This window comes from Jaculus jaculus, chromosome 17 (assembly GCF_020740685.1).
Source record: "Jaculus jaculus isolate mJacJac1 chromosome 17, mJacJac1.mat.Y.cur, whole genome shotgun sequence".
Classification (NCBI taxonomy): domain Eukaryota; kingdom Metazoa; phylum Chordata; class Mammalia; order Rodentia; family Dipodidae; genus Jaculus; species Jaculus jaculus.
The window spans coordinates 27,091,956-27,112,488 of record NC_059118.1 but is presented as its reverse complement, the minus strand read 5'-3'; the positions used below and the strand labels follow the sequence as shown (position 1 = coordinate 27,112,488).

The window sequence follows — 20,533 nt, the reverse complement described above, 5'->3', positions numbered from 1 at the left end:
GCAGAGGTAGGAGGATCGCCTTGAGTCAAGGTCACCCTGAGACTACATAGTGAATTTAAGGTCAGCCTGGGCCAGAGTGAGACCCTATCTTGAAAAAAACAAGAAAGAAAGCAAAAACAAACAACAACAACAACAAAAAACTACTTTGAGTAATAGAGAGATGCCTTAGCCTGCAAATCCTAATGATCAAGGCCTGTAGGCCTATATTCAATCTGTCTGACTCTGTCTCTCTCAAATAAATAAAAATATTTTTTAAAAAGTTTAAAGTCAGACATGGTGGCACATGCCTTTAATCCCAGCACTCCAGAAGCAGAGGTAAGAGGATTACTATGAGTTCAAGGCCAGCCTGAGACTACATAGTGAATTCCAGGTCAGCCTGAGCTAGAGGGAAACTCTGCCTTGAAAAACAAAACAAAATAAACAAACAAAAAAAAAAGTTTAAAAGAACAAAGAAGACTGGGGAGATGGCTCAGCAGCTAAAGGCACTTGCTTGTAAAGCCTGCCAGCCTGGGTTCAATTCCCAAGTAGACACACAAAAGCAGATGCACAAAGTGACATATGCATCTTAAGTTCTATTGCAGTAGCAAGAAGCTCTGCGCATGCCCATTCTCATTTTTCTCTCACTCTCTGCCCCCTCTCTACTCACAAATAATTTGTTGGTTGTTTTTTTTTTTTGTTTGTTTGTTTTTGTTTTATTTTAGAGAGAGAATTGGTGCACCAGAACCTTAACCACTACAATTGAGCTCCAGGCACTTGCGCCACCTAGTGGGAATGCGCGACCTTGCGCTTGCCTCATCTTATCACGTCTTGCTTATGTGGGATCTGGAAAAGAGATGTATCATGGGTCCTTAGGCTTCGCAGGCCTTAATCACTAAGGCATCTCTCCAGCCCCACAAATGAATTTTAAAAATACATAAAACAAACCAGGTGTGGTGGTGCATGCCTTTAATCCCAGCACTTGGGAGGCAAAGGTAGGAGTGTAACCATGACTTCAAGGCCACCCTGAGACAACATAGTGAATTCCAGGTCAACCTGAGCTAGAGTGAAACCTTACCTCAGAAAAAAAGAAAAAAAAATTATGTACCTGAGCATAAGGAGCCTCCAACAACAGTACCCCATCCCACCTCATGCCAGACTGAAACACAGCCCCAATTCTGTGTCTCAGAGGGCCTTCTTAAGACCCCTGAGCAATGTCGCACACCTTAGGTCCACCTGAGCCACCAGGATATCTGTGGTCACTAATGCCTATACCGCCTGATGGGCCTTGTTCCATCCCACCTGTGCTGCGTGACAAGGCCGGCTGCTGGCTAGGCCAAGGTACAGTGACCCTGGTGTGGCAGAGCAAAGGAAGGCAAGACGGGCACTTACTGCGTGGATGATGTCCAGCATGTCGTAGGCTTTGGTTGATTCCAAAGGGACAATTGTGTCTAGCTCAGGAACCTGACGATTGCTAGGAAAGGACAGATGCAATCAGCATTAAGAACCAGTTCTTTCTATGAGGAACTGGGAAGGAAATTAAGTATACACATCATGGTGACAGGGGTGTTGCTGTAGCAACTGGATTTGCAAAGAAGTCACCCTTGTCTCCACATCACTGAGCAGAACCTGAGACCATCACAACCTACCCAATCTTGTAGTTTTCTTATACAGGCAAAAATTAGCTTATTTCCCTCAATTTAATTCTTTCATGGAACCATTTATATAGTTTTATTATTTATTTGAGAGAGAAAGAGAAAGCAGATAGAGAGAATGGGTTGGGTGTGGTGGTGCATGCCTTTAATTCCAGCACTTGGAGACAGAGGTATTCCTGTGAGTTTGAGGCCAACCTTAGTCTACATAGTGAATTCTAGGTCAGTCTGAGCTACAGTGAGACCCTACCTTTCCTGAAAGAAAAGGAAGAAAGGAAAGAAGGAAGGAAGGGGGAAAGGAAGGAAGGAAAAGAAGAAAGAGAAGGGAAGGTAGGGAGGAAGGAGAGAAGGGAGGGAGGGAGGGAGGAAGAGAAGAAGGGAGTAAGGGAGGGAGGGAGGAAGGAAGGGGGAGGAAGGAGGAAAGAGGGAAGGAGGAAAGAGGGAAGGAGGAAGGGAGGGAGAAAGGGAAGGAGGGAAGGAAAGAAAGGGCACACCAGGATCTCTAGTCAACTCAAACAAACTCATCTGGCTTTACATGGGTAGCGAGGAATCAAACACAGGGCCTTAGGCTTTGCAGGCAAGCGCCGTAACAGCTGAGCCATCTCTCCAGACCCCATACAACCTTTCAATTTTTTTATTTGTGTGTGGCAGTTTGAATGTAAATGCCCCCACAGTCTTAGGTGTTTGTGCTGGAGCTCTCTGCTTCGCCCCTACCTGCCATAGGATGTGTGTCAGCAGGGGCAGAACTTGGGGCTGAGTCCGGCCCCACAGTATGCTCAGAGCCAGCTCGGGCCTGCTGGTCTCTCTGCTATGGATGTATGATGAAGTGTGCTTGTGGGGGCAGGCTCGGGGGTGTTACAGCCAGCTCCCCCTTATCCCCTTGCACTCAGCTCTGCAGTAGCCTTTCCTTGGGTCAGGCAGCAGCCCCAAGCAAGGGGCAATGCAGGTTTTCATGAAGTGGCCAGCAGAGCCCCATCCCTGGGCCAGGAGCAGTAACCACAGCACATCATCTCCTTAAGGACACACCCTTGACATCATTTCAGTTGCTTCTGTCCATCTCCAAATATAGACAATCAAAAAGTCCTAGAAGAAGCTGCAGCTAAGGGGCTTGCCTGCAAAGCCAAAGGACCCAGGTTCAATTCCCCCAGACCCACATAAGCCCAAAGGGCACATGTGTCTGGAGTTTTGTTCGTTTGCTGAAGGCCCTGGGGTGCCCATTTTTTTTTTCTCTCCCAAACAAATAAAATATTTAAAAAAGAAGTCCTCAAAGGCTTTATTTTGTGGTCTACTCCTGCCCCCCCCCCCAAGCTATCCCATCAGATACTACCATGGACGAAAGTAAATAGACCTTCTTCTTTGCTCCTGGGACCAGATGTGCCATCATCCTCCCCACAGCTGGGACCTTGCTGACGCCCTTAAGCGGCTCCAAGCTGCCCAGCAGGGCAGACGCAGCAGGGCGGAGACTCACCTGGGATCGTGGCACTCGCGGACAGGGGCCGGGTCCTGGTTGCTGAGAGGAAGGAAGTTGAAGAACGCCCGGAGGCTGCACAAAGCATCAACGTCATTCTCAAAGGCTCTGTGGGCCACACCTGGAAACAAAGAGGACGGAAGGGGCCAGAGGTAGGTCAGCTCCTCTGGCATGTGAGCAGCCAACGGGGCCCACAGCTCGCCCAGTCTCCATCCAGGTGGGACACGCCACTCCACTCCACATCACAGGCTGAAGCTCCAACTCCCAGAGCCTGTTCTGTCTCCTCTGCAGGGGCATGCCTTTGGTTATCTATCCAGGTCACTGCTGGAGTCACCCCATGTCTATCTCCATGCCCCTCACTTCAGTCCCTGTACTGTGGGAAAGTATCTTTACACATCCCTCCCCACCCCACCCCCCCACACCGTGATATCCATTTACTGAGAGACAGACAGACACCTCCTCAGGCAAATCCCCAGGGCTTGCTGAGAGGCCTTCTAATACTCTACAGAATACACTTAATTTATGCCTTTTGTTATTGATCTTCCTTGTATGGACACAATAGAGACAGGGTGTTTATTCCGTCCACATATATTCCTAGCACCTGGAAAAATGCTTCACACACAGGTACTCAATGAATGCTGATGAATGAAAAAGAAGCATTTTCAATATGACAGAATTCTTTCCCTCAGGAAGTCATTATAAACTAGTACAGCCAGTGTGAAAATACCCTGGAAATGTCTCAAAAACTCAAATAGTTATTATTTCAGAATTTTGTTGTTGTTGTTGTTGTTTGTTTTGTTCTTTGTTTCTCAAGGTAGGGTTTCACTCTAGCTCAGGCTGACCTGGAATTCACTATGTAGTCTCAGGGTAGCCTCAAACTCACACCATCCTCCTACCTCTGCCTCCCGAGTGCTGGGATTAAAGGTGTGCGCCACCATGCCCGGCTTCACCCAGAAATCTTATGTCCACTCTAGCAGTTACCTTCTCATTGCTCTCACAAAATTGTCCAACAAGCTGATAGAAGGAAAAGATTTATTTCTGGCTTACAGTTCTGAGAAGTTTCCTCAGGGCAGAAGCAGACAGCAGGATGTCACACCTCCATATCAGTGTGGAGGAAGAATGAGCTCAATGTGGTAAGCAGGGCTGGGCTATAGCAATTCAGGACCCAACCCCAGCAAAATGTTTCCTCCAGCAAGGCATCACTTCCCAAACAATGCCACCAGCTGGGGATTAATTATGAGGTTTAATCACAAACACACAAAGCTATGGGGGACATTTCACTTTCAAACCACCACACCTAGTTATATACCGAGAAACAAAAACACGTCAATATGAAACTTGTTCAGGGGGCTGGAGAGATGGCTTAGCAGTTAAGTGCTTGCCTGTGAAGCCTAAGGACCCTGGTTCAAGGCTCGATTCCCCAGGACCACATTAGCCAGATGCACAAAGGGGCACACACGTCTGGAGTTCGTTTGCAGTGGCTGGAGGCCCTCTTTCTCTCTCTCTGTTGCTCTTAAATAAATAAATAAAATTAAAAATTTTTTTTAAAAACTTGTTCAGGGGCTGAGGAAATGGCTCAGTGGTTAAAGGAGCTTGCTTAGAAAGCCTTCTGGCCTGGGTTCAGTTCCCCAGTACCCATGTAGAGCCAGGTGGGCACTTGTTTGCAGCAGCAAGAGACCCCAGCATGCAGACATGCATGTGTACAAGTAAATAAAATTTTTAAAAAAAACTTGTCCACAAATGTTTACAATAGGGTATTATGTATATAATGTATGTATGTGTATATACAATACATATAATTTAGACCTGTAATTCCAGCACTCAGGAGGTTAAGGCAAGAGAATTACAAGTTCAAAGCTAGTCTGCAGAGGAAAGGGGAAAGGGGAGGGGAGAAAGAAGAAAATGGAAGATATTAGAATATTACTCATCTATAAAAAGGAATGAAGACCAGTAAGCACTTTTCTTAATGTTCATTCATACCCTTACATTAATGCTACTCTCACTTTTGGTAGAGAATCTTCTCTTTTCAGATGGCAGTGACCTTGAGATGACTCAGAAGGTATCATGGTGCTGGAAAGAAGTGACTGCAGTGCTCAGTACTGAAATATCTCTATCACACCTTCCAAGGCTCAGGGTCTAATGCAGAAGAGGTGGTGGAAAGACTATAAGAGCCAAAGGAAGGGTAGGACTCCTTACAACATGTTCCTCCCCCACAACACAAAATGGCCTGGATATCCATGACCTCACAGTGCCTACACAAGACCATCATAATTGGAGGAAAAGATGATGACATCAAAATAAAAGAGAGACTGATTGAGATGGGAAGGGGATATGATGGAGAATGGAGTTTCAAAGAGGAAAGTGGGGGGAGGGAGGGTATTACCATGGGATAGTTTTTATAATCATAGAAGTTGTTAACAAAAATTTAAAAACATTTTTTAATTTAAAAAAAAGGAATAAAGAGCTGGGCATGGTGGCTCACATCTATAATCCCAACACTTAGGCCAAGGTAGGAAAATCATTGAGAGTCTAAGGCCAGCCTGGGGTACAGAGTGAGTTCCAGCTGGAGTGAGCTCCTGCCTCAAAAACAAACAGGGGGCTGGAGAGATGGCTTAGTGGTTAAGGCATTTGCCTGCTAAGCCAAAGGACCCAAATTTGATTCCCTAGTACCCATGTAAGCCAGAGGCACAAGGTGGCACATGTGTCTGGAGTGAGTTGTAGCTAAGAGGCTTGGTGCGCGCATTCTTATTTTCTCTCCCTCTGCCCCCTCCACCCCCCTCAAATAAATAAAATATTAAAAAAAAAAAAAAAACAGCCACGCATGGTGGCGTACACCTTTAATCCCAGCACTCGGAAAGCAGAGGTAGGTGGATTGCTGTGAGTTCAAGGTTACCTGAGACTACATAGGGAATTCCAGTTCAGCCTGGACTAGAGTGAGACGCTACCTTGGGGAAAAAAAAAAAAAAACCCAGGAATGAAGTACTGATTTATACTTCAATCTAGATAACCTTTCATAAAGGTACTGAACTGGGCATGGTGCAACACCTGCAATCCTAGCATGCGCCAAGCAGGGGCAAGAGGATAGCCATAAGTGCAAAGCCAGCCTGAACTACAAAGCAAATTCTAGGCTAAGCAGGGCTACATGGCAAAACCCTATCTCAAAAAGAAATAATAAAACTTAAAAGTATGTTAAGCAACCAGTCACAGAAGACCAAATATAAACAGAATCTAGATTTAAAAGAAACATATACGTAACACAAAAGTAGAAAGGAGACTATCTGGGAAGAGGACAATGGAGATGAATATGGTCAGTGTATATGATGTACTTGTATGAATTATATCATAAAACCATTACTTCATACAACAAATATATACCCAATAAAAAATTTAAAAAGACATGTTGTATGGCTCAGTTTATATGAACTTTCCAAAATCAGCAAATAAAAACTGGTAGTTTAAATATAAAATGACCCCCAATGGCTTGTTTGAATATTTGCTCAGGCTGACCTGGAATTCACTATGTAGTCTCAGGGTGGCCTCAAACTCACAGCAATCCTCCTAATTCTGCCTCCCAAATGCTGGGATTAAAGGCGTGCGCCACCACGTCTGGCTTTAAAAAATATTTTTATTCACTTACTTGCAAGCTGAGAGAGAGAATGGGCATGCCACTGCAAACAAACTCCAGGTGTATGTGCCACCTTGTGCATCTGGCCGGCTTTACATGGGTCCTGGGGAATCAAACCCAGGTTGTTGCACTTCTCAGGCAAACGCCCTAGCTGCTGGACCATCTTTCCCCCCCCTTGTTTGAGTATTTAATCCTCAGCTGGTGGTGCTGTTCTGGAAGGTTGTGGAACCTTTAGGAGTTGGATCCTCCTTGCTGGAGAAAGTGTATCAAAGGGGGACTGGCCCCACATGCTGGTCTCTCTCTATCTCCTCCCTACTGATATAACTGTGACACTGGCTCCCAACTGGCTGCCTTGCTTTCCCACCAAGGTGGGTGCTAGTGTCTGCATCTGTCAGCCAAAATGTACTCTTTCCTTCCCTGGTTAGGTACTTTGTCCCCACAGCAAAAAAAAAGAAAAAAAAAAAAAAAAGAAAACCAGCTGGGTGTAGTGGCACACGCCTTTAATCCCAGCCCTCAGGAGGCAGAGGTAGGAGGATCACTGAGTTTGAGGCCAACCTGAGACAACATAGTGAATTCCAGGTTAGCCTGGTCTAGAGCAAAACCCTACCTCTAGGAAAAAAAAAAAAAAAAAAAAGCATACAGAAACAGAAAGTAGGCTAGTGAGTGCCCAAAGCTAGAATACTTGGGGCATGGTGGAGTATGACTCCTAATGGCTACAAGAGTTGTTTTGGGGAAGCTGAGTGTAGTAGCACACACCTTTAATCCCAGCACTCAGGAGGCAGAGGTAGGAGGATCGCAGAGAGTTCGAGGCCACCCTGAAACTACATAGTGAATTACAGGTCAGCATAGACCAGAGTGAGACCCTACCTCAAAAAAAAAAAAAAAAAAAGATTTTTCGGGGGGATAATGTAATGAAAATGACATAGCCTTGATTGTGAAGGCAGTTACCCAATTCTGAATACATTAACAACTCCTAGACTTCACACTTAGAGAGAGAGAATGGGCACACCAGAGCTTCCAGCCACTGCAAACGAACTCCAGATGCATGTGCCACATTGTGCAACTGGCTAACATGGGTTCTGGGGAATTGAACCGAGTCCTTTGGCTTTGCAGGTAAGTACCTTAACTGCTAAGCCATCTCTCCAGCTCTAGACTTACACTTAAAGTGTATGGTAAGCCAGGCATGATGGCTCACCCCTGTAAACCCAGCACTTGGAAGGCTAGGGCAAGAGGATTACTGCAAACTCAAGGCCAGCCGGGGCTACACAGTTCCAGGCTAGCCTGGGCTATAGTATAAAAACCCTGTCTCAAAAAATATTTAAAATGAAAGGGCTGGGCAAACAGCTTAGCAGTTAAGGTGCTTGTCTACGAAGCCTAAGGACCTGGTTCTCTTCCTCAGGAAATACATAAGCCAGATGCACAAGGTGACACAGGTGTGCAAGGTCTCACCTGTGCACAAGGTGGCACAAGTGTGCAAGGTCTCACCTGTGCACAAGGTGGCACACACATCTAGAGCTCAACTACAGAGGCTGGAGGCTCTGGTGTGCCCTCTCTCTCTCTCATAAAAATAAAAATAAATAAATCAAGCTGGCCATGGTGGCACACGCCTTTAGTCACAGCACTTGGGAGGATTACTGTGAATTCAAGGCCAGCCTGAGACCACATAGTGAGTTCCAGGTCAGGGCAGACTAGTGCTGCAAAGTGAGTTTCAGGTCAGCCTGGACCAGACTGAAAAATTGAGAGTGAAAATAAAAAACTTAAGTGCTTGGTGAGTTACCCAGAAATGAGGGATGCAAGCAAGAGAGAGAAGATGGGTGCACAGTGCACCTTTCTAGACTTTCTCATGGGACACAGGGCCAAGCATGTGAGACACAGCCCATCAGAATCTCGAGCCTAGAAGGAAGATCATACACTGCCCAGAAAAGAAAAAAAAAAACAAACTCCAACAAGTGTGTTTCAGAAGAAACTGTGATAACATGGGCTAACACTCATTCCTTTAAGATGACAAGCACAAAAGCAGATTAGCCAGGTATGGTGACACACACCTTTAATCCCAGCAGTCATGAGGCCAACATAGGAGGATCACTGTGAGCTCAAGGCCAGATTGAAACTACATAGTGAGTCCCAAGTCAGCCTGGACTACAGCAAGACTCTAGCTTGGAGAAAAAATAAGCAGGTGATATAGCCATATGTTTGAGCCTATGTATGAGAGTGTGTATGTGTTCACACTGGTGCAGGTATAAGAATGAATGCATTCACACTGGCACAGGTATGAGAATGTATGCGTTCACACTGGTGCAGGTATGAGAATGTATGTGTTCACACTGGTGCAGGTATGAGAATGTGAGTGTATTCATACTGGTGCAGGTATGAGATTGAGTGTATTCACGCTGGTGCAGGTATGAGAATGTATGTGTTCATGCTGGTGCAGGTATGAGAATGTATGTGTTCACGCTGGTGCAGGTATGAGAATGTATGTGTTCACGCTGGTGCAGGTATGAGAATGTGTGTGTTCACGCTGGTGCAGGTATGAGAATGTATGTGTTCACGCTGGTGCAGGTATGAGAATGTGTGTTCACACTGCTGCAGGTATAAGAATGTGTGTGTTCACGCTGGTGCAGGTATGAGAATGTGTGTTCACACTGGTGCAGGTATGAGAATGTGTGTTCATACTGCTGCAGGTATGAAAATGTATGCATTCACACTAGCACAGGTATGAGAATGTGTGTTCACACTGTTACAGGTATGAAAATGTATGCATTCACACTAGCACAGGTATGAGAATGTGTGTTCACACTGCTGCAGGTATGAAAATGTATGCATTCACACTAGCACAGGTATGAGAATGTGTGTTCACACTGTTACAGGTATGAAAATGTATGCATTCACACTAGCACAGGTATGAGAATGTGTGTTCACACTGCTGCAGGTATGAAAATGTATGCATTCACACTAGCACAGGTATGAGAATGTGTGTTCACACTGCTGCAGGTATGAAAATGTATGCATTCACACTAGCACAGGTATGAGAATGTATGTTCACACTGCTGCAGGTATGAGAATGTGTGTTCATACTGCTGCAGGTATGAAAATGTATGTATTCACACTAGCACAGGTATGAGAATGTGTGTTCACACTGTTACAGGTATGAAAATGTATGCATTCACACTAGCACAGGTATGAGAATGTGTGTTCACACTGCTGCAGGTATGAAAATGTATGCATTCACACTAGCACAGGTATGAGAATGTGTGTTCACACTGCTGCAGGTATGAAAATGTATGCATTCACACTAGCACAGGTATGAGAATGTGTGTTCACACTGCTGCAGGTATGAGAATGTGTGTTCACACTGCTGCAGGTATGAAAATGTATGCATTCACACTAGCACAGGTATGAGAATATGTGTTCACACTGTTACAGGTATGAGAATGTGTGTGTGCACACTTGCATAACTAACACCACAGTGGTAACTACAGAGGATGACAGACTCCCCGGGAATATTTCTGTATACATGTCAAGGTCTCACAGTGGAATCCACACTAGACTCGGCCTCCAAAGTGCTGGGATTGCAGGTGCATACTATCAAGCCTGGATGATCGTAACAACTTTTAATTTACTACAAACGTGCAATGCTATTGAAAGAATAGATACCACATTTTATCTTACATCCCACTGCCAACCACACCCTGAGTAAGACTGAGATGGCAAGCTGTGGGGAGGTGACGAGTCTAAGCCCATGCAGGAGACAGAGCTGACAGTGAGGGGAGGGAAGGGGTTGAGGCTGATACCAACCTGAGGCAAATGTGGTGAGCAGAAGATCAAGAGCTCTGACTTTTCAAAAACATATTTCAAAGCTAGAAAGGGAGGCTGGGCATGGTAGCTCATGCCTATAACCCCAGCACTTGAGAGACTGAGATAGGAAGATCATTGTGAGTTTGAGGCCAGCTTGGGCTACAGAGTGAGTCCTAAGTCAGTCTGGGCTAGAGTGAGACCTTGCCTTGAAAGCCAAAAACAAAACTTAAAAGGGGGATTATGGGATGAAAGGAAGAGATCGAGAACAATGGGGAAAAGAGAAGAGAGTGGCGTACATGTGACATAAAAGCAGAAGAGGCTATCTAGGAGAAGGCACAGGGAATGGAAGGGGGGTTAGGGGTTAGGGATTGTGGCACACAGATTAGAAGCATGATGAAGAAAAAGCCATAATAATGGGCTGGAGAGATGGCTTAGTGGTTAAGATACTTACCTACAAAGCCAAAGAACCCAGGTTCAATTCCTCAGGACCCACATAAGCCAGATGCACAAGGTGGTATATGTGTCTAGAGTTTTTTGCAGTGGCTAGAGGCCCTGGTGTGCCTGTTCTCTCTCCCTTTCTCTCTCTCCAATAAATAAATAAAAGTTTGTTTTTGGGTTTTTCGAGGCAGGGTCTCACTCTATCTAATCCAGGCTGACCTGGAATTCACTATGGAGCCTCAGGATGGCCTCAAACTCACGGTGATCCTCCTACCTCTGCCTCCCAAGTGCTGGGATTAAAGGCGTGCATCACCACGGCCAGCATAAGTAAGTTTTAAAAATGCTATAATGAAACCCATCACTTTGTGTGTTAATTTTTTAAAATATTTTATTAACCTGTTTATTGGAGAGAGAGTGAGAAAGAGAGTGAGGCAGAACGAATGGACGCACCAGGGCCTCTAACCACTGCAACTCCAGATGCACGCACCACCTGGTGCATCTGGCTTTGCATGAGTACTGGGGAATCAAACCTGGGTCTTTTGGCCTTGCCAGCAAGAACCTTAACCACTAAGCAGTTTCTCCAGCCCATGATAACTTTCATTTAAAAAAAAAAGTCATGCTGGTCATAATAGTACACATCTTTAATCCTAGCACTATAGTGAGTTCGAGGCCACCCTGAGACTCCATAGTGAATTCCAGGTCAGCCTAGGCTAGAGCAAAACCCTACCTTGAAAAACAAAAAAAAGAAAGAAAGAAAGAAAGAAAGAAAGAAAGAAAGAAAGAAAGAAAGAAAGAAAGAAAGAAAGAAAGAAAGAAAGAAAGAAAGAGAAAAAAGGAAAGAAAGAAAAAAAGTAAGAGTATTTGGGCCAGGGGTGGCTCAGTGGAGAATAAGTAGCCTAGTATGAAACCCTATCTTACTTTAAAAAAGAAAAAAGGCCTGGAGAAATGGCTTAGCAGTTAAGGCACTTGCCTACAAAACCAAAGGATCCAGGTTTGATTCTCCAAAGCCCACTTAAAGCCAGATGCACAAGGTAGTGCATGCATCTGGAAATCGTTAGCAGTGGATAGAGGATCCGGCATGCCCATTCTGTCTATCTGCCACACTCTCTCAAATAAATAAAATATTTTAAAAAAATCAAATCAGGGGCTAGAGAGATGGCTTAGTGGTTAAGGCAAAGCCAAAGAATCCAGGGTCAATTCTCCACAACCTAAGTAAGCCAGATGCACAAGGTGGTACACGTGCCTAGAGTTTGTTTGCAGTGGCTGGAGGCCCCGGTGCACCCATTCTTTCTCTTTCTTTAAAATGAAAATATGGGGGGGGGGGAATTAACATATTTTTATAATAATGGAAAATGCTAATAAAAATTAAGAAAAAATAATTTAAAAAACAAAAATAAAAATAAACAAAAGCAATAATAGCACACTATTTAGCAAATCTGAGACACTAATCTGCCTTTATTGTTTATCTGTAGGCAGCATATTATATATATTCTTCCCAAGCAAGTTCTGTCCAGTGAAAGGTTTAAAAAAAAAAAATCTTCCACCATTCTCTTAGCAATGCTTCCTCTTCATTTGAGAATACAGTGAAGACATCCCTGGGCATCTCACCTGATATGGTGGTGTGGGTCTTGGCACCACCAAGCTCCTCCTGGGTAACATTCTCATTGGTGACAGACTTCACAACGTCAGGTCCAGTGATAAACAGGTAAGAGGTGTCCTGAAATCAGAATTCCACAGACATCAGTCTCAGATCACCAGAGCTGCTCACAGTACACTTACACAAGACCCCAAACACAGAGAGGATAGAGACCCAGTAGCCAAATGAGGCATGGGATCCATGATAGCCACACAGACCAGAGACTCCTATTTTCCACACCTCATCTGTCTTAAAAGGAAATCCCTGATGCATGCTTCTGTCTCAACCAATTAACTTGTAGTGTGGCTGACATCTTAGGGTCACAGCTTGCATAAGAGTAATTTTCTTAGCACTTCACAGGACTGTGTCATTAAAGTTGAATACAACTGTCACATCCCCCCACCTTTTACTTGAAGAAACTGAGGCACTGGGTGGATGTAACCAGCTACTTTAAGTGAAGCTAAAAGCCTGGTATATCACAACTTTATTATGAGAAGACATGGAGACAGACTTATTTGTATTCCCTTATTCATTCATTTATATAAATATCTTTATTTTTTTGTGGGGGGAGGAGAGGCACACAGATAAAGAGAATGGGTGTGCCAGGGCCTCCAGCCACTGCAAATGAACTCCAGACGCATGCACCACCTTGTGTATCCGGCTTACATGGGTCCTGGGGACACAAAGCTGGGTCCTTTGGCTTTGCCAGCAAACACTTTAACTACTAAACCATCTCTCCAGCCCTCATTTAATATATTAATTTCTCTCTGTGTGTATGTGTGCTGTGTGAAAGAGAGAATGAGAGACAGCATGAGAGATAAGAGGTCTTGCTAGAGAGAAGAGGCCTCAGATTCCCAACCATCCTACCTCAGCTCCTGAGTGCTGGGATTATAGACATTAACCACAAAACCTGGCCTTAGTTTGTATTTCTAATTTACAATAAAATATTTAAACAAAAAAAATATTTAGGGCTAGAGAGATGGCTTAGTGGTTAAGCACTTGCCTATGAAGCCTAAGGACCCCAGTTCGAGGCTCAGTTCCCCAGGTCCCACGTTAGCCAGATGCACAAGGGGGCACACGCATCTGGAGTTCTCTCTCTCTCTCCCTCTATGTGTCTTTCTCTCTGTGTCTGTAGCTCTCAAATAATAAAAAATATTTAAAAATATATATATTTAAACAATGGAGAAAACAGTGTAAAATGAGTTGACAATCTGGCCCTGATTTCCAAGCCGCCACTATCTCTCCCCAAGACAACCACTATCCAGTCTTTGGCTTTACACAGATGCATGCCACACAACGTTTTTGCCCTCTTCTTGCCTTTTTCCCTCTTCTGTTTCTCTTTAATCCAAAGATTTTATCTTATTTTTTATTCATTTACTTGAGAGAGAGAAACAGGCAAAGAGGGAGGGAGAGAGAGAGAGAGAATGAGCATGCCAGCTCCAGACATTGCAAACAAACTCCAAAGGCATGGATTACTTAGTGCATCTGGCTTATGTGGGATCTGGGGAATAGAACCTGGGTCCTTTGACTTTGCAGGCAAGTGCCTTACCTGCTAAGCCATCTCTCCAGCCCCAAAGATTTTCTTTGTAACAGTATCCCATGCACACTAGACTCAAATTCACTTTAAAAAATTATGACAACTTAGCCAGGCATGGTGGCACACGCCTTTAATCCCAGCACTTGGGAGGCAGAGGTAGCAGGATTGCCGTGAGTTCAAGGCCACCCTGAAACGACAGAGTTAATTCCAGGTCAGCCTGGACCAGAGTGAGACCCTACCTCGAAAAACCAAAAAAAAAAAAAAAAAAAAAAAAAAAAATTATGACAACTTGAACAACATTCTATATCATTATAACAGGCTATGTATCATAACTAACTTTAATCAATAATCATTACAACAGGCTATGTATCATAACTAACTTTAATAAATAAGTTGAATATAATTTAAATAAATTTAAATTTCTAATGTTTTATTAAATATGCAATTCTGTTTTAAAATTTTTTTTAAATGGGGGTGTTGGAGGGATAGCTTAGTAGTTAAGGCACTTGTCTGCAAAGTCTAAGGACCCTGGTTCAATTCTCTAGGTCCCACATAAGCCAGATACACATGGTGGCACATGTATCTGGAGTTTGTCTGCAGTGGCTACAGGCCCTGTAAGACCCCCAAAACGAGGACCCCATGCTCTGCCCGGATATGGCGACACCCCAAATCACTCACGAGAAGCGATCTTGATGCAAACTGCAAGAGGATTTTATTCCAAGCGCGCTGGGGCCCACAGTCATACACCACACAGGGGTAGAGGACTGCAGAGCCCCAAATGCAGGAATGGGACAGTTTTTATAGGGTTTCTAACAAAGCCTGTGTATTAGACCAATTACTTTTTTAATATCAGGAGCCCGCGGGGTGTGAGCCAGTCAGTTTGTGCCACCCCATAGTTTCTAAGCCAATTAGTTTAATTTGTTCAAGCCCCTCGTGGACCAATCATTCTCTTATGACCTTGGTGGTCAGCATTTGCGCAGGTCCTTGGGTGGGAGTAGCAGAGTGTGGTATCAGTCTCCTATGACCTTGGAGGTCAGCATTTGGGCAGGTCCTTAGGTGGGGGTAGCAGAGTGTGGTATCAGCCTTCTATGACCTTGGTGGTCTGAGGCAGGCTGCTACAGCTTATGGTGCGAGCTACTAAGGCTTACAGTGTGGGCTATTAAGGCTTATGGTGCAGGCTATTTACAGAAACCAAATAAGTGGTTCACTTCATTACTTATTTCCCATCCTTGAGGGCTATCTCATGCCCTTTTTACCTGGTTTTATATTAGGAGCGGGCTCTGATATAATGAGAATAGGGATTCTTTACTTGCTTTTAACAGAGAGTAAAGCCTGGAGTTGGAGGTATGCAGGGGCCCGCTTAAGCTCCCTTTGGAGCGTGATAGTATTCCTGGGCTTCTGAATTCTTGGGCCTTTCAGCCCTGGCATGCCCATTCTCACACTTTCCCTCTCTCCCTCTTTCTGTCTCAAATAAATAAATAAAAGTTAAATCTTTAAAAAAAAAATTTTTATTTATTTGAAAGAGAGAATGGGCATGCCAGGGCCTCCAGCCATTACAAATGAACTCCAGATGCATGTGCCACCTTGTACATCTGGCTTATGTGGTGTCCTTAGGCTTGGCAGGTAAGCGCCTTAACCACTAAACCATCTCTCCAGCCCTAAATACTCAATTCTGCAACAAATGTCTTACAACAATCATCTCTATGAACTTACCATTTATGTTCTTTGCCTGTTTCTCTAATGAATAGTTAACTTTTTTAAGTTTATCTGAAAGCAGAAAGAAAGACAAAGGAAGGAAGGAAGGAAGGAGGGAGGGAAGGAGGGAGGGAGGGAGGGAGGGAGGGGTCATGCCAGGACCTTCCACAACTGCAACTGAATTCCAGATACATGCACCACTCTGTGTATCTGGCTTTATGTGGGTACTAGGGAACTAGAACCCAGGCCATCACGGATTGCAAACAAATACCTTAATCACTAAGCCACCTCTCTAAGCCACTAGTTGGCTCTTTTATGTAATACTCCTAGGCATATATCCTAAGGACTCATCTCACTACCTTAGAGATACTTGCTCAACCATGTTTATTGCCGTTCTATTCACAATAGCTAGGAAATGGAACCCGCCTAGATGTCCCTCAACTGATGAGTGGATAATGAAGATACGGTACATTTATGCAATGGAGTTCTACTCGGTGGTAAAGAAAAATGAAATTTGCAGGGAAATGGATGGATCTGGAAAGGATTGTACTTAGTGAGGTAACCCAGGCCAGAAAGCCAAGTGTCACATGTTCTCTGTCATATGTGGATCCTAGCTACAGATGATTGGACTTCTAAGTGAGTAGGAAGAAAACTCAGTAGCAGAAGCCAGTAAGCTAGAAAGGAATATAAAGGAAATAGAAAGGGAGAAGGGGGGACTTAAAGGATGGTATTGTATATATGTAAGTAGAAGAACAGATTAATGGGGGTGGAAAGGCCTAAGTGAGGTCAGGGGAAGAGATTGAGTGAAAGAAAGGTGGAGGGAGGGCTAATCAAAATCTAAGAGGGCATGAGTAAGTCATATGAAAACCTATTTTTTTGGACAATGGAAGAACCAGAAGCCAAAGACTGTTATTAGAAAATTTTAAGTACCAGGGATGGGATACCTTCCAGCAGGTTGTTGGCCAGGGAGGTCTCTGATGTCCCCAAAACATTATAAGCCATCGCCAAGGCTCTTGGTTTCCCACCAGGAATAGATGCCAAGACCCTATTGCTGCAAGGGCTGAGAAATCCTATTAGAGCAGAGCTGAAAACCTCCTCCATGGAGACCAGCGGACAGAAAGCTGGAGAAAGCTATACTGCATGCAGTTCAATGGGAGAGAGAGAAATCACCAGTGGAGATACTCAACAGTGGACAATGAAAGCCTTAAATTGGGCCAGCCAGGCCAAATGAGCCAACAGGTGCAATAGTGGTATGTCTGTTATGGGGGAAACCAACCACTCTCTAATTGGACTGGAGGCCTGCTCCATGGGAAGGAATACATGCCTGATACTGAAAACCTACAACAGGGGTAGTCATGAGCCCTAGGGGTATAACGTCTGCTGGTGTCTGGCTAAATGTATATACCAGGCTCACCAAACTGCCCAGTAAGCACTTCTCTGAATGTTCATACCCATATATTAATGCTACTCTCATTTTTGGTTAGAGAAGCTTCTCTTTTCAGATGGCAGATGGCAGTGACCTTAGGATGATACAGAAGGCACTGCAGTGCTGAGAAGAACTGACAGGAGTGCTCAGCACTGAAACATCTCTATCACACCTTCCAAGGCTCAGGGTCCATTGCAGAAGAGGTGGTGGAAAGAATGTAAGAGCCAGGCTGGGTGTGATAGTGCACGCCTTTAATCCCAGCACTTGGAAGTCAGAGGTAAGAGGATTGCTGTGAGTTCAAGGCCACCCTGAGACTACACAGTGAACTCCAGGTCAGCTTGAGCTAGAGTGAAACCCTAACTCAAAAAAAAAAAAAAAAAAAAATCAAAAACCAAAAAAAAAAAAAAAAAAAAAAAAGAATGTAAGAGTTAAAAGAAGGGTAGGACTCCTTACAACATGTTCCTCCAATCACAAAATGGACTGGATATCCACAACCTCACAGTACCTGGCACTACCTACACAAGACCATCATAATAGGAGAAAAAGATCATGACATCAAAATAAAAGAGAGACTGATTGAGAGGGAGAGAGTGTATGATGAAGAGTGGAGTTTCAAAGGGGAAAGTGGGGGAGGGAGGGGTTATTGTCTATAATTACGGAAGTTGTCAATAAAAAGACTCTACTGAGTTCTGAAACACAGCAGACAGCAAGCAAGAAAAGATGTGCAATGCAAGCAGAGAAATGAAAATTCTAAAAGCCAAAAAGAAACATTAGAAGTCCAAAAACACTCCATAAATGAAGTGAGCCTTTGATGTGCTCACTGGCAAACTGTCCAGGGCTGAGGATAGACTCTCTGCCTGATCTTCTCTCATTGAAAACCACCAATGCTAAAAAGCACAGAGAAAATAAGAAGGGCCAGGGGAATCCAAGAAAGTATCCAAGAAGAACTGGGAAAGAGCTACAAAGGGTTACTCATGCCTATTGGGAATTTCAGAAGAGGAAGAGAGAGCCAGGCATGGTGGCACACACCTTTAATCCCAGCACTTGGGAGGCAGAGGTGGGCAGATTACCATGAGTTCAAGGCCACCCTGAAACTACATAATGAATTCCAGGTCAACCTGAGCTACAATAAACCCTACCTACCTTGAAAAAAAAAAAAAAAAAAAAAAAACAGGAAGAGGAGGAGGAGATAGAATTAGATGAAACCAGACTGATTTTTTTTTTAATTTAATTTATTAGTTTTCTTTTCAGTAAATACAGGCAGTTTGGTACCATTATTTAGGCTCATCTGTGATCTACCCCCTCCCATTAGACCCTCCTTATTATTGAAAATGGGTCGTGCATTGTGGAGTTAGCCCCCAGTTATTAGTATGATAAATGTCTCTGAAAATCATGACCCAACATGTAACTCTGACATTCTTTCCGCCCCCTCTTCGGCAAGATTTCCCTGAGCCATGTTGGGTTCATTTTTGGTCTGCTTCAGTGCTGAGGTGTTGGGGGCCTCTGAGGCTCTGGCTGATTTTTTTAAATATATTTTTTAGAGAGCAAGAAAGAGACGGGGAGAGAACTGGCACACCACAGCCTCAGCCACTTTAATCAAACTCCAGACACTTGTGCCACCTAGTGGGCACGTGTAACCTTGCACTTGCCTCACCTTTGTGCATCTGGCTTACATGGAATCTGGAGAGTCAAATAAGGGTCAGGCTTTACAGGCAAGCACCTTAACCACTAAGCCATCTCTCCAGCCCCCAGTCTGATTTTTAAACCACATTTTTGTTTGTTTGTTTTTTGAAGTAGGGTCTCACTCTGGTCCAGGCTAACTTGGAACTCATTATATAGTCTCAGGGTAGCCTTGAACTCACAGTGATCCTCCTACCTCTGCCTCCTGAGTGCTGGGATTAAAGGTGTGCACCATCATGCCCAGCTTAAACCACATTTTTTATTATTATTATTATTATTATTATTATTATTATTATTATTATTTTGGTTCTTTTGAGGTAGGCTCTCACTCTAGCCAAGGCTGACCTGGAATTTACTCTGTAATCTCAGGGTGGCCTTGAACTCACAGTAATCCTACCTCTGCCTCCTAAATGCTAGGATTAAAGGCATGAGCCACCATGCCTGGCTTTTTATTAACGATTTTTTAAATGATTTTTAAACCACATTTTTATTCAAAAATATCAGGAATAAGGAGGCAGGGGGTAAGGAAAGTGGCCAGGGAGAAATAGTAGTGGAAACAATTATGAAATGATGGGCAGTCAGCAAGCTCCAGATCCAGTAAGCTCAGAGAGCAGTGGGCAAGAAAAATGACCAAATAACTGCAGCAAGACACTCCACTGCCCACTACAGGAAAACCAGTGATGACAAGAGGTTTTGAAAGAAGCATGGTGGAGACACTATAGATAGAAAAGATGAGCCGGGTGTGGTGGCGCACGCCTTTAATTCCAGCACTTAGAAGGCAGAGGTAGGAGGATCGCCGTGAGTTTGAGGTCACCCTGAGTCTACACAGTGATTTCCAGGACAACCTAAGCTAGAATGAAACCCTACCTCGAAAAACCAAAAATAAGTAAGTAAAATAATAAAAGTAGCCAAAAAAGAAAGAAAAGAAAAAGAGAATCAGAAACCAAACATTCCAAGATGAGAGCAGGAGAATATCTAATGTGTTGGGGAGGGGAACCTGACTACAAACTGTACTTTCAAAGCCAACTTGCAAAAGTGAAGGATAAGAGCTTCTCAGGGCTGCGATGTAGCCCGAGGACAGAGTGCTTGCCTAGCATGCCTGAGGCCCTGGGTTTGAGCCTCAGCATAATATTACTTAATTAAATGTGTTGTCACAGATGTGCTTTTCAAGAATTATTAAAAGAAATTCTCAGCAAGTTGTGGTGGCACACGTCTTTAATCCCAGCACTCAGGAGGCCAAAGTAAGAGGATCGCTATGAGTTCAAGGTCAGCATCAGACTACACAGTGAATTCCAGCCAGCCTGGGCTAGAGTGAGACTCTACCTTGAAAAACCAAAAAAAATAAAAAAATAAAAAAGAAATTCTCTAGACAGAAGGTCAGTGACAAAGGTCATAAACTTGCATCTACATAAAGAAATGAAGGCCATTAGAGAAGGAACAAATGAGGATAAAATATTTTGCTTCCATTAAAATTTTTTGTTTGTTTGTTTGTTTGTTTGTTTGAGGTAGGGTCTCACTCTGGTCCAGGCTGACCTGGAATTAACTCTGTCTGTCTGAGTGCTGGTATTAAAGGTATGCGCCACCATGCCTGGCTAAAAATTTTTT

The 20,533-nt window shown here is 44.0% G+C and overlaps 1 protein-coding gene across 1 annotated transcript in view; it reads right to left on the bottom strand.

Annotated features, from left to right (window-relative positions):
- Positions 1–20,533, bottom strand: part of Pccb (propionyl-CoA carboxylase subunit beta) — a 55,385-nt gene that overhangs the window by 16,676 nt on the left and 18,176 nt on the right. Inside the window, exons 4-6 of the mRNA XM_045136620.1 lie at positions 12,563–12,671; positions 3,097–3,217; positions 1,369–1,450 (exon numbers count right to left, since the gene is read on the bottom strand). Of these exons, the coding sequence (XP_044992555.1) occupies positions 1,369–1,450; positions 3,097–3,217; positions 12,563–12,671 (312 nt within the window). The remainder of the gene's footprint in view (positions 1–1,368; positions 1,451–3,096; positions 3,218–12,562; positions 12,672–20,533) is intronic.